This window comes from Perca fluviatilis, chromosome 16 (genome assembly GCF_010015445.1).
Source record: "Perca fluviatilis chromosome 16, GENO_Pfluv_1.0, whole genome shotgun sequence".
Classification (NCBI taxonomy): domain Eukaryota; kingdom Metazoa; phylum Chordata; class Actinopteri; order Perciformes; family Percidae; genus Perca; species Perca fluviatilis.
Genome location: NC_053127.1, coordinates 34,379,824 through 34,395,547, shown reverse-complemented (window position 1 = coordinate 34,395,547; position 15,724 = coordinate 34,379,824). Strand labels below are relative to the sequence as shown.

The 15,724-nt window shown below is 39.5% G+C and overlaps 1 protein-coding gene across 7 annotated transcripts in view; it reads left to right on the top strand.

The window, feature by feature from the left end:
- LOC120544103 (HMG box transcription factor BBX) overlaps nucleotides 1–15,303 on the top strand; it is a 29,939-nt gene extending 14,636 nt beyond the window's left edge. For all 7 annotated transcript variants that reach the window (XM_039777670.1, XM_039777669.1, XM_039777674.1 and 4 more), the window contains 7 exons: nucleotides 366–1,224; nucleotides 2,169–2,301; nucleotides 3,979–4,130; nucleotides 4,322–4,411; nucleotides 5,369–5,563; nucleotides 6,322–6,517; nucleotides 11,200–15,303. In XM_039777670.1, the coding sequence (XP_039633604.1) occupies nucleotides 366–1,224; nucleotides 2,169–2,301; nucleotides 3,979–4,130; nucleotides 4,322–4,411; nucleotides 5,369–5,563; nucleotides 6,322–6,517; nucleotides 11,200–11,278 (1,704 nt within the window). In that variant the 3' untranslated portion in view covers nucleotides 11,279–15,303. The remainder of the gene's footprint in view (nucleotides 1–365; nucleotides 1,225–2,168; nucleotides 2,302–3,978; nucleotides 4,131–4,321; nucleotides 4,412–5,368; nucleotides 5,564–6,321; nucleotides 6,518–11,199) is intronic.
- The last annotated feature ends 421 nt before the right edge of the window (nucleotides 15,304–15,724 follow it).

The following is a 15,724-nucleotide window of genomic DNA, read 5'->3' as shown; positions in this document are numbered from 1 at the left end:
CACATATTACAACTGTGTCTTTCAGTCATTGGCATAAATCTGATTCGGTGTCATATGACACATTATCATTAATGCTGTCAGTAGATAACACACATAAGTGTAAATAAATAGTGCTTAAAAATATAAATATTTGTTCCGGGCACACTGTAAAGAGAGGATGTGTCACCAATAGGAGGAATGAAGCATTCAGTCATGGCAAGATTATTAAGAACAATAGAGGAAAGGTTACACAATGCAATTAGTAGACTCTGATCCACTTAGACAGAAACTATAGAAATGGAATGTAGAGATGTATTATCAGGAGCATAGATTGTCATTTTATGTTAGTTTGCTTAACATTGAGTTTTTGTCTTGTGTTTGGTCAGATGTGCTTAGCGTCTGAAGCTGGAAAGATGGAGCCAGTGGAATGTGAGCCTGAGGACAGCTGCTCTACAGCCTCTCTCCAGCAAACCACCGGCAGGCCAGAGGGCAAGGAGCAGGCAGCCGACAGGGACGACTGTCCTCCTTCGCCCCGCACATCAGCCCTCGTACCTTCGCTCTCCTCTGTCACGTCTACCTCCACCGATGCCATCCAGCCACAACTCGGCAGCCAAAACGCACGTGTCAAAAACAAGAGCAAGAAAAAAGAGGGGGCCAAGTCGAATGATAACGACGAGATCCCTTGCTCGGCAAAGAAGATCATCAAGAAGTGCAGCCATGCAGAATCAAACGTGGACAGTGTCTTCAGTACAATTGAGGCAGTGGCCAAAGGAGCCTGGAAGGACACGGAGGAGAAGCCCAAGAAGAAGATCCAGATCAGTCTGAGTGCTGGGAACTCTGGTGGGCCCAAAAAGAAGAGTAAGCCCAAAGTCAAGACCCCTGTCAAAGAAAGAGAGGAGGAGATGGAGGAGGACGGTGGGCAGTGTGGGCAGTACAGTTCCTCTGAGGTGGAAATGAAGGAAGAGATGGCTGACGCCAGTCCCAAGGCTGAAGCAGAAGAAGCCAGTATAGGAAGCTCGGAGCTTCAGGGTAGCGCGGCAGAAGCCCACCAGTCCCCCGGCAGCCCCTCGCCTGCCAAGCTCAAAGAGGAAGACAAGGGGAAGGAGCGGTCGAGTGACGGGACCTGTGACTCCAACCCAGAGAACCACGGCTCCAGGAAGTCCGAGCGGAGCTGTAAAGGCGCCTTGTATAAAACCCTGGTTTCTGAGGGAATGCTGACTTCACTGAGGGCCAATATTGACCGAGGTATCCGTTTAGATTTCAGGGCCAACTGATTCCTAAATGTAGGAGGCATGATCTAGTCTGTGTATGTTATGTAGGGCAGGAGTCTTCAACAGTTTTTAGGCCAAGGACCCCTTCACTGAGAGAAAAACCGAGCAGGTGCCCCCTACTAGATATATTGTATCAAATAAAGTTGCATATTAAACTGGGCCTACAACAACATGCCTATGGCCTTCATACATACCTTTTTAGTGCATAGAATACTAAGCTATTACATAATTGTTGGTAGGTCTGCACAATATATAGTTTCTTAATTGTCATCGCAATATCAATTGCCGCAGTATACACATCGCGAAAGACTACGATTTTTTTTTTGTTAGTTGAACGAAAATATCAGTATAAAACTTCACTTTAAAATGGCTACTGCCGTTCTTTTTTTTGTAGCTGCCTTTTATGTTCAATTCAGTGTTCAATTTGTTTAATACAAGAATGTTGGAAATGATTTCCTTTCATTTGTTTTAAATTCAACAAGCAATCTATTACGTATTTTAGCAGAAAACTGAAAGCAGCAGTACACTTTAGTATCTGTTTTATTGCGAGTAATATCGTTATCGCAGTATTCAACGGCGTTATCGCATATTCCATGTTTTCCTCATATCGTGCAGCAATTGTTGGCATGATTTTATAAATCATGTTTTAATGTTAAAAATACATGTGGCAGAATGAATCCTACTGATTAACTGTATCTGTGGATGGCTACCTTACCTACAGGCATTTTTCACAGGCTGATTTGTATTTGCTAATATGTTGGATTCGTGTAAAGACATTTTAGTTTTTGAAAGAACTTAAAAAATGAACAAAACGTTGGTGGCCCCCCTGCAGTAGCTCAGCACCCCGGACCCCCTGTTGAAGATCTCTGATGTAGTGAATGCATGTATAGGAATGGGTTGTTGTATCTGTGTCTGCAGGGAAGAGAGGTGCTTTCCGTGGTTCAGATCATGATGCAAACTGGAGTGACGACAGCTGGACAGTTTCTCAGATAGGACCGAACAACCCCAAGAAGCTGAAAAAGTCCAAGTCCAAAGATGAATGTTCACAGGGGTGAGTCATGTCACATCTTATTACTAGGGGTGGGCGGGACAAAATCGATACAGCATAGTATCGCGATATTTTCCGTGGCAATACTGTATCGATACACAGATGCTGAGTATGGATCTATTATTATATATGTTTTGGTCAAAAAACCGAGACATGTATCTTTCTAGATGAAACAGATGTTGACAAAGTTTTCTTTTGGGGACATAATTAGAAATTGGGAACAATTTGAAGATTGGGGGGGGAAAAGGTAATAAATTGCAATATATCGCAGAATATTGCAATATGTTTAAAATCACAATCGTATCGTGACATAATCGTGATGATGTGGTATTGTGAGGTCTCTGGTGATTCCCGCCCCTACTTAGGACTATGTTGTACCTTTCGGTGTAGCATGTGGTACAATCATTTGATAGAATGCCCCCCTGTTAGCACTAAGGAAAATCTGAAATATCTGACAATATACATTATATTGTTTGTACATCCACTTAACTCTGTTACTTATTCTTAACCCAACTACACCAGTCAATAATCACATTTGCTGGATTTATTGATGCCGTTCACAAGTCCTATTCAGTGTCTTATTCTCATAATTGTGTAGAGATTTGAGAAATGTGACTCAAGCTAAATAACCTATATCAGGACGAGCAGCGCAAGCCTCATCAAGCTTTCCAAATAAAGTCCAATATCACTGAAATCCTGTTAGAATATGACACGACACAATACACTTCATTGTCCCTGGTGGGGGGGGGATTAATTTTGGGTACAATGATGCTGCATACATTACAAACAGTGAGTAGTAATATACAATCCGATTTAAGAGATACCAGGAAACTGTCGATCAATAAATATAGCTGGTGTAATGGTAGCAGGTAATAAATAAGTACAAGATCACATTTAATAAATATATAAAAAAAAGAACATTACATTACTATTAGTCAGTTGCCAATATTAAACATGGCCACATATTGCACAGACCCTCTATTGCACTCCTGACAGTATTGCACTGCTGAATGCTTGTCTCTGAGTCTGACCCAAAGTAAACAGAAAGTAGCCCCCTGGATTAGCTATTGGAACAAACTGCATAGGGATCTACATCTGGGTCAACCAACCAGCTAACAAAACTAGCTGCTTATTCACCTGCACTAATAACAAACTTTAGTTTCTTATGGATTCATATATGTAGCATGATTTGCCGGAGCTGCGTTTCCCCAATGTCCACAGCTGGCATATGCAAAGTTATTAAAGTCTGAATAGTCCCAAAATGAGAATAACATCCAGGTTGAAAAGTACTGTCATTTCACTGGTCAGTGATTTTAATCCCATCTGGAGCACACATGTCTGTATACATTTTATATGACATTTGTTTTCAGTTACTACATCATATTTAACTGTCAACCAAGTTGCGTGAAGAAAAAGTTATGTACAAATGAAATGGAAGCTATGCCACACACATTCTGTAGTAGTCCTGTGGAGTGGGTGTGTCCCTTTAGTGTGCGTGTAGTGAGGAGGAAGCTAGTTGTGATGTTCTCACTGTTTCCCCTGCAGGACTAGACCAAGATACGTTACTCATCTCTGTAGGGAAATGTATTATACGATGGCATTGACGTCTGCTTTGTTTAAGGTTAGGTTAGGCTACTGATTATATGCTTAATTATGTAAACTCTGACCTTGACTTGTCAGCCTCGGGAAACTGGAGGAGGAGTTTGAAAGGAAGTTTAACAGTCTGCCACAGTATAGCCCAATGACATTTGATAAGAAGGGGACTGCTGTCACAAAGAAGAAGAAGACTGACAGCCCCGTTGTCCCAGAGGAAGTCTCTAAAGCGGGGAAAGGTAAGAACATTCTCAAAGATTTTCTCCACTAAATGATCATCCATGTCCCACTCTGCAGCGGATTGTAGAGTCATGTTTTCCACACCTGTTCAGGACCTGTTTTCTCTTTGTTAAAGCAAAAAAAAACATCTCGACTCCATAACATAACATTCCATGCTCTTTTTTTCTTTTTCTTTTTTTTGCTATATCAGGGCCATCTCCATCTCAGAAAAAGACTTCATTCCACAAGATTGTTAGGAAGCACAAACACAAAAAGGAGAAACCAGGTGCAGTGGACAAAGGTGAACCTCAATGTCGATGTTTGTGCATTATAAAGCAGGGATGTGAACATTTTAAGAGGTATTTTGCAGATTTCTGTAGCAGTTACCTATTACCACATTGTCTATACAACAGTTTGAATGTGTAGCCCTTTAGTGAAACGACAACAAGTTGAATTTACCTTTTTAAAGCACAAACCGAGGCTGTAACAATATGTAATATATGTACTACACTCATGCTTCAACGTGCACCATTTATATTGTAAAGAAATTTATATATTCATAAGAAATGCGTATTAAGAATTAGCTGTTGAGGCCCATGTGCAAACAATACACTTTCATATGGTTCAGTCACAATGACATTAAAACAGGGACCCCTTAACTGAAAAAGAGACGGAGCAGGGACCCCCTACTACATATATTGTATAAAATCAAGTTTCATATTAAACTGGCCCTTCAATAACATGTGGGTGGCCTAAAGCCTTTATGCAAACTTTTGTAGTGCATAGAATACTAAGCTATTAAAATAATTGTTGGCATGATTTATAAAATCATGTTTTAATGGTAAACATTCACGTGGCACAGTGAATCCTTAGTATGATCTGTATCTGTGGAGGGCTACCTTAGTGACTATATAGGCCCTATAAGCCTATCGGTTGTGTGTGTGTGTGTGTGTGTGTGTGTGTGTGTGTGTGTGTGTGTGTGTGTGTGTGTGTGTGTGTGTGTGTGTGTGTGTGTGTGTGTGTTTCCACAAATAGGCTGATTTATATTTGCTAATAATATGTTGACACATTTAGTGCAGTGACTCTGAGGACCCCCCAGGGGTCCCGGACCCCCTGTTAAATACCTCTGCTACCTGTTGTCTCTGTAACTTCCCTTCTTGTGACGAGGACTGAAACACAGTTGATTTTCATTGCTACCTATGTGCAAAGGTCAAATCATTGAAATGCATTCTGAACCTTTTTTTTTCCTCCACAACAGTGGTACAGAGTGATTCCAGCATGCTGGATTCAGCTTCAAAAGCCAAATCATGTGCCCCCGTTGCCATAACGTGCCCTGATGTCCAGGGCCCCGCTAGCATGGAGATGCTAGTTGGTAGCCAGAAGAGGAAGGCTAGGAAGACCAAGATCACACACTTGGTGCGTACAGCTGATGGCAGCGTGTCTCCAGCCGAGGGTGAGTGATCAACCATTGATCGATTGGTCGATTGATCAGTAAGTGTGGAGTTACAAAGATCGGTCTGTCCCTTCCTCATGTCTAAAGAGAGAGAACGGTTTAGCCAGAATGCACCACTGTATGTTAAAATTTAGTTAGTGCTTTAAATGGAACATTTTGAAAATGAAATACATAAAATGATCTCATAGAAATAATGCAATCAGTTATTAGTTTTTTGTTATTTTACTTCTCAACCAGTTCACTCTTCCGTTATGAGCTGTATTTTAGGAATGTTTTCATGGAAACTTACTTCTGTTGCTAGAGAGAAACTGTCCCAACAGCCCGGAGAGGAAGCACTTCAGACCTCTTCAAAATAAAGTCACAGGTTCACTTGCCATTATAAGGCGTCGGAATTGTGTCTAGGCAATTGAAAATAAATTTTTAAAAATTCTAAATAATAAATTTAGAATTAACCAACCATAACAACACAGATTCATGAAACCAATGTCAATATTTCTCATATATGTTTTGTCATATTTTTCTGTTTGGATGCAAGGTAACTGAAAGGGCTCTATTAGTCACTTTGAATAGAATAATAAAGTGAAAAGATACAACTTGATGAATGAGTGAAAATCTTCGAAAAAATACTTTTACTAGCACTAGACACTAATGTCTCTTCAAATGATGTTTTTGGTGAAAAATAATTCGCACATCTGAAAAAGTAATGCTCTGCTAACAAAATGTTTAATGCGTTTAATTATTTTTTTTTGTTTTTACAGAGGACAAAACTAGGGACCTGAACCAGGAAGAGGATAAGAAGCCATTACCCCAACAGAATTTATGCAATGATAAAGGGTGCTACAGTCATCCCAGAGGAGCAGAGGAGGCAGAGAGGAGCACCGGACCCCCGGAGCTGCCTGCGTTCTTCAGCCTGGCAGCCCTCGCTGAGGTCGCAGCCATGGAAAACGTTCACAGGTAGAGACACACACACAGCCCAGCTTCTATACAACACTGTGGAGTAGATTATAGCATATGCTGCAGTCATCATGTGTGCTCTGCATCTCCGCTCCTTTGTGCCCATTTACAATAATGTTAGGTGACTTATAATCAGACGTGTATAAACCATACTTGAGTAAAAGTACAAGCGCTCAATCAAAAAAGTGACTTAAGTAGAAGTGCTCTTTAAGCACCACACTTAAGTAGAAGTACTAAAGTATTCAACATTTTTTGTACTTAAGTATTGCAAGTAGTTTATTTTAAAATGTACTACTGAAAGTAAAAGTACAAGTATTGTGTTATTTAGTTATTAAAGAAAGCAGTCAAAAGTTTGAATATCATATTTTTTATATTATTTCAAATGTTTAGCTTAAAGGACACTTTGGCTGTAGCCAAAAGAATTAACAAATATAAAATATATTATATTATATTAAAAATAACAAATATTAACAAATACTGAAATAAAATGTACAATTATCACACTGTGCAAGTAAAATGAACATCCTCTCCAGCACAGTAACGATTAAAGCCCCAAAAACGTATCGCACACTAGCTAGTAACGTGTGATGTACAGGAAAGTTAGCAAGCTAGCAACATCCAGATAAACTAGATCAGCTTCACATCACAGGGTCAAACATCCAGATAAACTAGATCAGCTTCACATCACAGGGTCAAACATCCAGATAAACTAGATCAGCTTCACATCACAGGGTCAAACATCCAGATAAACTAGATCAGCTTCACATCACAGGGTCAAACATCCAGATAAACTAGATCAGCTTCACATCACAGGGTCAAACATCCAGATAAACTAGCAGCTTCTCATCACAGGGTCAAACATCCAGATAAACTAGCAGCTTCTCATCACAGGGTCAAACATCCAGATAAACTAGATCAGCTTCACATCACAGGGTCAAACATCCAGATAAACTAGCAGCTTCTCATCACAGGGTCAAACATCCAGATAAACTAGATCAGCTTCACATCACAGGGTCAAACATCCAGATAAACTAGATCAGCTTTACATCACAGGGTCAAACATCCAGATAAACTAGATCAGCTTTACATCACAGGGTCAAACATCCAGATAAACTAGCAGCTTCACATCACAGGGTCAAACATCCAGATAAACTAGATCAGCTTCACATCACAGGGTCAAACATCCAGATAAACTAGATCAGCTTCACATCACAGGGTCAAACGGTTAACATTCAGGACTCACTGCAGACTGAAAGATGTCAGGAATAGCTTAAAGGTGCCCTGCCACACAAAAATGTTTTTACTTGCATTTTTTTGAAATCTGTTAGGTCCATATGTGTTTGTGTTATGTTGTGAATGTGAAAATGAACTGCTACCTCCTCTGTCAGCTCTAGCCACTAAAAAGAAATAAGCGGAGAAATCAGACCAATTGCAAAAGCTGGTCAGTCTGACATCATACTGCCTGAGCTCATTACTATTCATGAGCTCGCCAAGTTGGGCTGGGTAAAGGATTCTGACAGCCAGGCTCTCATTGGCTAGTTGTTAGCCAATCAGATTCAAACAGCTTAGCTTGTTGAATATTAATGAGAACTGGCAGAAATCGAGCTGAGTCTTCCTGCAGGCTTTCTATACCACGCTAGAATGGCTTGAAACAAGGTAACCAAGGCATTGTTTCCACAAAAAATGTTAGAGTCCATGATAGAACTTCAGACATTACCACAAAGTAATGAAATATTTGTGGCAGGGCACCTTTTAACTGCTGCAACAATAGCTAAATAGAAAGAGTACAAACTTACATCGTCTCTGACTTCCTAACAGGCAACCGTAATGAAAAGAAACACGACGCGATCTCGGGGATTTCTTACGTAATTAGCATACGTAACTAATGTAGCCATAACTACACACACTGTAACCTACGCAGTCTCTATAGCGTGAGGAATTCACAACAGTAACGAGTAATGATGCAGCACATAATATCAGTCCCTCCAGAAAAACGCGATTATGCGATTGCATAATTCAATGCATAATCAGCCAAAGTCCGCATAGTTATGCGGGGGCCGCATTTTTTCAAATAAGCTGCACTTTCGCCGCATAAATTGCCGATTTCCGCGCAAAACATGCGGGGCTTGCATGATTTCATAATCCCCGCATTTTCGTTGCAAAAAAGTCACATATATCTTAGCAGAAAGTTGAAAAATGTTCCGTTTACTTCACACGAGCAGCCATTTTCCCCAGTTGCCATGGGAACGTTATGAAGTGATGTTATGAAGTGACGTAATTGCATCATCAAACATCATCATCAAAAGCAGGGTGTTGGGGGAATCACTTTTTTTTCTCTTTTTCATCAAACCGCAGTTTTTGCAAGTACCTGCAATTTCATCGCATAAAATTGCATAAATATCCTGCATATTCCATCGCATTTTTTAAGAAAACGTGCCGCATAATCAAGGATTTTTGCCTGCAACAATCACAAAAAAACTCTGCATTTTTCTGGAAGGACTGACATAAAAAATATATATCAGAGTAAAAGTATTTCATTCATCGAAAATAAAAAGTGGAAGTAGGAGAAAAGAAAATAATACTCCAGTAGAGTACAGATTCAGCCATTTAGTACTTAAGTAGAGTTGTGAAGTAGTTCTACTTTGTTACTATACAGCTCTGCTTATAATCAACCAATAGAAGATGTTAGAGGCTGTAGAAATACTAGTTACCATACTTGGCTTATAGTTTGCAAAGGTTTTCCTGTTGAACACAAAGGTGAACACTAAGCTTTTACTTACTTTGTGGATAGCCTACAACTGTTATTAAGTTAATGTGTTATTCTTTTATAATATATACTGTATACATATACATATATACTGTATATATATAATTTAAAATGCAATAGATTTGTTTAGTTCTAATTATCCTGTCTTTCTACAGGGTTTCCACGGGGTCTTAAAAAGTCTAAAATTTCAAAATAAAAATGTTAGGCCTTAAAAAGTAGTTTTCTAGGTCTTAAATAATTTTAAGTGGTCTTTTTTCCTACGTCCATGCAACGCTACCTCTAAAGCTCATTGACATGCTCCCACAGCACTTTAGAATGTTCTTTTTTTTTATTCCGTGGTGTTGTAGTTCTTTCTTTCGCTATTCCAACTATTTTTATTTAAATTTAAAATGTTCACAGTACGTGACATACAGCACAGTCCAAGGTGAACAAAGCATAATGAAAACAGTGTGTCACTTTCCTTCTTTCTTTCGCTATTCAAAATATAATTCGCTGTATTACGACTACAAATGAGAACAACATGCAACTTATATTTCAGCCAGTCAGCTTTCGTGTTATTATTGCGAGACATGGGATTGTACCACAGACATAAAATGGATTTTAGTCTTCAGCTATGGGGTAGTGCAAGTTTAGTGATACTTTATAATAGTCTTAAAAAGGTTTTAAAAAGCCTTACATTTGACTTGGTAAAACCTGCAGAAACCCTGTTCTAAAATCTCGGCCAATTACATAAAAATAAATCTACCTAGATGTCACTGCTAGCAAACTTAAATGCATCTGTCAAGGACCTCTTCTCTTTGTCACCAACTGCTATCAGCTCACTATATAATGTCACATCTTAGATCTTTACATTTGGCCTCATGCAGGAAGCAGGCACAACAACAACAGATTTGTTTTTATGTCGCTCATACGAGTGTTTTAAGAGAAGTCGTCCCATTCAACAATTTGTTGGTACTGCAGCACCACTCGTGTGCAGTTTTCATCTTCACAAGGGGAAAACACTTATTTGATTTAGGAATTATCTTGCCTCAATCTGAATGAGTATTGGTGTGACAATTTATACAATTCGGTAGTTGTTAGCAAAGCAACGTGCTACCTCAGGGTCTCTGTCCATCAGAACATCTGGCAGTGCAACATCCCCTGTAATACAATGTGTTCTCTCATTCTCTCTCTGACAGGGACATTGACCTTTAGTCTGTACCCCTTTACTTCAGCAAGATGTCTTTTGGCATCTTCATTTCATACCAGTCCTCCTTTATTTCTGTCACAGTACAGCTCTCTGATGACACCTTGTGGACCGCTGTAGTATTTAAAAAAAAAAAAAAAAAATGTTTAGGTCCCCTAAAATGACTACTTACATTGCTAAATACAGTATGAAGAGTGTTCACCTGCTGTCTGTCTGACAGTGGGACTTGAATCCCTACATTTTTTTTAATCTCTGGGAATAAAACCTGCCCACAAATGTAGCAGAACAGGTAGCCTTATATGGCAGTTTGTGTGGAATTGATCATTGGCATAATCCGGTGCCCCCAAACAGGTTGCATTCATTAGGTTGAAACAAACAATTTACAACAACTTTGTGCAAATAAGAGGGTTTGCTGAATCTGACTTGGAACACTCAAACAAATCTCACAGAGAAATGTAAGTGAGGTTTAGGAGAAGAATACTCAAAGGTTATTGTATGAGGCCCCATTGTCACGCTCATCATATAATTCTCCTATAAAGTAGCACCTTTCTCAACTTAAGTTACAGCGTGCTTGGTAGCGTTTGGTAGCAGAACCATAAATCACGTTTAACACTGCACCTCAACTCTCCCGAAAACGACAGCAGGCACAGTACCTATATGCTTTAATTTCAGGCTATTATAAAAAAAGTGTGAACAAACTCCTAAGTCTTCTGTAATGTCCTGTTTCAGAGGCCAGAGAGGCTTGGCTGAGAATCAGAAGAAAGAGCTTGGCCAGACCCCAGTCCTCATCTCCTGCGCTGACCAGTGAAACTCTGCTGCTGTTTTGAGAAGCCACAACATGGACATTGGCAGTGGAGCTGTACTTTGCTCAGTGGTAACCCTACGCTGAAGGGAGACTTGATCAGGAAGCTTTGGACTGACTCCACCTTACCCGTGTGGTGAAATTAGCTTGAGCTCGGGTTCACGGTGGGGGAAAGAGAGCCTCTCCTCCTCCCTGTTCCTCGCTATCTCAGTGTTTTCCCCAAAAGCCTTCCTTTGGTTTGAGGGAGGATGCCTTTCTGAACTCCTCTCCCCCTCCTTAGATGCTCTGTTTGGGCCTGTGGAAGAACCACGCTGTTCCCAGTGCATGGCTTCCCTTATAGAGATGGTTGTCATGGGTTTATTGTACACTGTTTTGTCAAATAGAGGCCACTTTTAAGGTCAAGTCTTGCGATTTAAAAAAAAAAATATATATATATATATATATATATATAGCATTTTAGGTAGGGCATTTTAGGTAGGGCAAATACCCAACACTGCATTCGTTTTCTAGACGAACACAGCTTTCTGTCACCTTTTTACCTCACACACACGCCTACTGAAGAGTTCCCTCCACCTCTGGTAGAATACCTCTGTATTTGAATAGTTCTTATCCCTTCAGTTCCTTCCAGCTTCAACCCAAAATGACTTTAACCAGGGTACATGATCATGATGGATTTACCAACTACTTGCATAGTGTTTCCCTGCGATACACTAATCTGGTGTACTCAAACTACGAAGAAATCATGGTTGAGTATTTGATATGTAAGTTATGATGCTACTGTAAAAAGGTGTGTGGTAGCTACCAATAATCATGTTAGACTGAATGTGTAAGAGTAGACCTGTGCATACCTTTGCATCTGAACTAGAGTTGACTATAGAGGAGGGTGTTTGTTTGTCCTGCTTATCCTTTAGCAGTAGATTCACAGTGTCCCTGTCAGGCTTATGAGACAGTAGGTTGGCTTAAAAATGTCTTCTTGTGATGGGGAGCTTGTGTAAAAGTGATTCAAATATAGCCTTAAACCCCCCTCCCTCCCCCCACCCAGACCTAGGACCGGCTTCTTGCTCCATGTCATCACAGTCCTAAAGTCGGTGTAAACATTTTTGAATAGTTAAACGCAGTTACTTGATCTTATTGCAGTTTGCGTAGCAATTAGAAAGGTTTATTCCTCGTGTGCAACTTATTTCATGAAATAGGTGTTTTTTTAAATTACATAAACACTGCACTAATTTGTAGCTGAAGTTTGTGTTGCTCTTGGAAGGGTATTGAAATGCCTTGTCTCCACCAGTCAATGTCCTCAGGACCTGGCTAAAGTCAGCCACAAGCTCCAACATAGACGATCAGAAGGTTGGTAATCTACATGGAATACTTGGTTCATGAAATTGTTTTGTACTACATGTCTCATAAAATGAGCAATTTGAGAGGAAAAAAAAATACAGAAATAAAAAGTTCCGTTTATTTCTGATGGAATGTGTGGAAATGGGACCACGCTGTGCTATGGTTCCTCACAGAGCTAATGGAGACAAGGCATTTAATAACAGTGCCCCATGTTTGTCCTAATGGCCTTTTGAGATTTTATTGCCAAGTAATGGTCTACTCAGAGGTCACATGTAATCCACGTTTTGATTCTTAGAAGTATTTATATTTAGATGCAACTATGTGTCCTTTATTTTTGGCTTTGTTTTGTCCATGTCTGGTCTGAATCATTCCATTTCCATGCCTCGGTCTCTGCCATACTGTTGTTTGTGGTTAGTCAGCTGTAGTAGTGAGGAGAAAGAAGGAAAGGATGGAAGCTGGAGGAGCTGCCAGAGGCATGGAGGGTAACTGAGAGCTACACAGACTCCCCAGCAATACCCCTCGCCTCCGTACCTAGCAGCCTTTTGTTCCTCTGTGTAGACCAATACTTAATTTATCACATTTTAGATTCACATTTATAACTTTTATAGCTTCTCGTTTTCTATTTAATCATTCTTCTGTTAAAGTGTGTGCATTTATGATGCTCTTTTAACTAGGTCCTCTATGCTTTTTCCTGAGGTCAAGTTTACTGGATTAAGAATGTTGTCAAAAAAAGATCAAGCTCATAGACGATGAATGCATCTATGCTTACCTGCTAAGCAAACAGGCACTGAGATAAAATGCACAGTCTCTACACAGTGAGCTTGTCTTTTCACCTCCGGAGGTGTGGATTTGACTGCGCCTGCATCACCATTTCTTGGATATGTGTTAGATGTGTTCAGAGTACTTTTGAACACTTAATGACAGGACAGACAAATAAGAAATGAATGGGTCTTAGAGAACGTATGGGTCTTGAAATAGAGCATTTTTTCCTATATCAAGGCATTGTTACATGGTAATCATGTTTAACTTATGTAGGCCCTTGTGTGCAAATAGAACAGTACATGCAACAAATCTATAATTCCTCCCTAAATTTGTCCTTCCTTTCTAACCGCAAATGTTTCCCAGTTAAACTTAAGGGAACCATATTACGCTTTACGATAATCCTAATAATAAATACTATATTTTTTCAAATATGAGAAAAAGTTACATTAAGGATGATATCATCCAAGCAGTAAACTGTATAGTTCTTCCACTGGTGGACATCAGTGTAATTCTTTGCAAAGACAAAGAAATTGTCTTCCCCCAAAATAGAGATATATTTGCTTATAGCAAATGAGTTTATTGACATTTGCCAAAGAAAAGGGAAAGGTATATTCAAATAGAAATCATGTTTTAAAAAAGAAAAGAGAAAGCTGGCATAACAGTTGCACTGCATTTCCTAGGTGTGTAAATCTTCAGGTAACAATATCAGCACAATTCATCCTGTGTATGTAATGGGATTTCCTTGGTGTTTGAGCTCAGAGTTGGAATGAAGTGCAACAAAAGGGCACCACTCAATGCCTCTTTTAATATACAGTATTTGCACCTTATGACCCAAACCAAAATGATCATGGTCTTTGAAGAAAATATATAATTTTTACCCACGCTATGGAAATTATGCATTTTAACTATTATATATGCGAGAATCCAGTTATTAACAAATCCACACCATCTACCAAACAGCCATAATACTGTCATTTCCCATCCCCTCACTTTTTCTATCTAGAAAATGCTTCTATAAATTTGAAATTCCTATATTAGTTACCTAAATGACTATAATACCCTTTTGTGCTAGTACTGTCTTCTTGAATGTAATCATTTTGTACCTGTATTTTTCTAATTCAGTCTTGATTGTACTGTATGTATGCTATGATGGTATACTGTTCCTTAGGTGCATAGTTCGTTACAACCAACAGTTCTCATGACAGGATAGCTGCTGTGCTGTGAACTCAGAGGAAATGTGTGGAGGTTTCGAGTCCAAAGGACTTACTGTACCATGAGACTGATAACTGAGAGAGTCTTGCATTTTGAGTGGTGGGGACAATAGCTTTCCCTGGTTTGCTACTTCTTTTTTCCTTTGCAGTAAAAGTGAAAGTCTGATCAGGACAGTTTATAAAACAAGGACGCTCCTGCAATCAGATAGAACAATTGAATGCTTGAGTTTTAACTTATTTATTACTGTTCCGTTTAGTTGAATAAAAACCAATAAAATATACAACTGAATATGCATCCATTTATACATGAACGTGTATAAGATAACCTACCCTTTACTGGAATGTAGATCATGGCTTCCTTTTATTTATTTGTTTGTGAAGAAGAGGTTATGCCAGATATTTGAAGTCTCTTTCCTCTGATAGTTTGTACAACATGTGCTTAATCTAATTTATGCTACTGGTAATCATGACAGATGTGTTTTTTTGATTGTTACAGCCCAGTGGTTAAATGCAGCCTTGCCTTACTCGAACCCCTGCTTAGTGAGGGATCCCTCTGCCCCCCACCCCACCCCACCCCACCTATCTACCCCCTCCCCCCACCCCCCACCTACCCATAAATCCTATGTCATAACACTGTTTGCTGATGCAACTATTATTCCTTTTACACTTTCTGCTGACGCAACTATTACTTCTTGAAAAACCTATTAAATAACATCTATTGCATCTGTGTGAAAAGATGTGTTGTTCATGCTGCTTTGTTAACACACGGTTACTCTCACTGAATACCGTATGCACCTGCACCCGGACTGGACACGGCTCATGTTCTGTTGGTGCAGGGGTCTCCAACCTTTCTTCATCTGAGGGCTACTTTAAAATAACGAAAGTGGCCGAGAGCTACTTGCATCCCATCGCTTACGTTTATTTACATAACTCGCATAAGCTGAACGAAGCTACTGTTTGCTGAAATTGCAATACCCGAAGCTTATGAAAAATCTTCACTTCACGTCAAGGTTCATGACTATTTTACACTTCTTTTAGCCCGCATAGCTCACTGAAAATATTCCCATCAGGGTCAAAGAAAAATGTACCACTTTACCACAAAGTTAGCTACCTCACTTTTAATATCGTGCTAATTTTGTGTCTC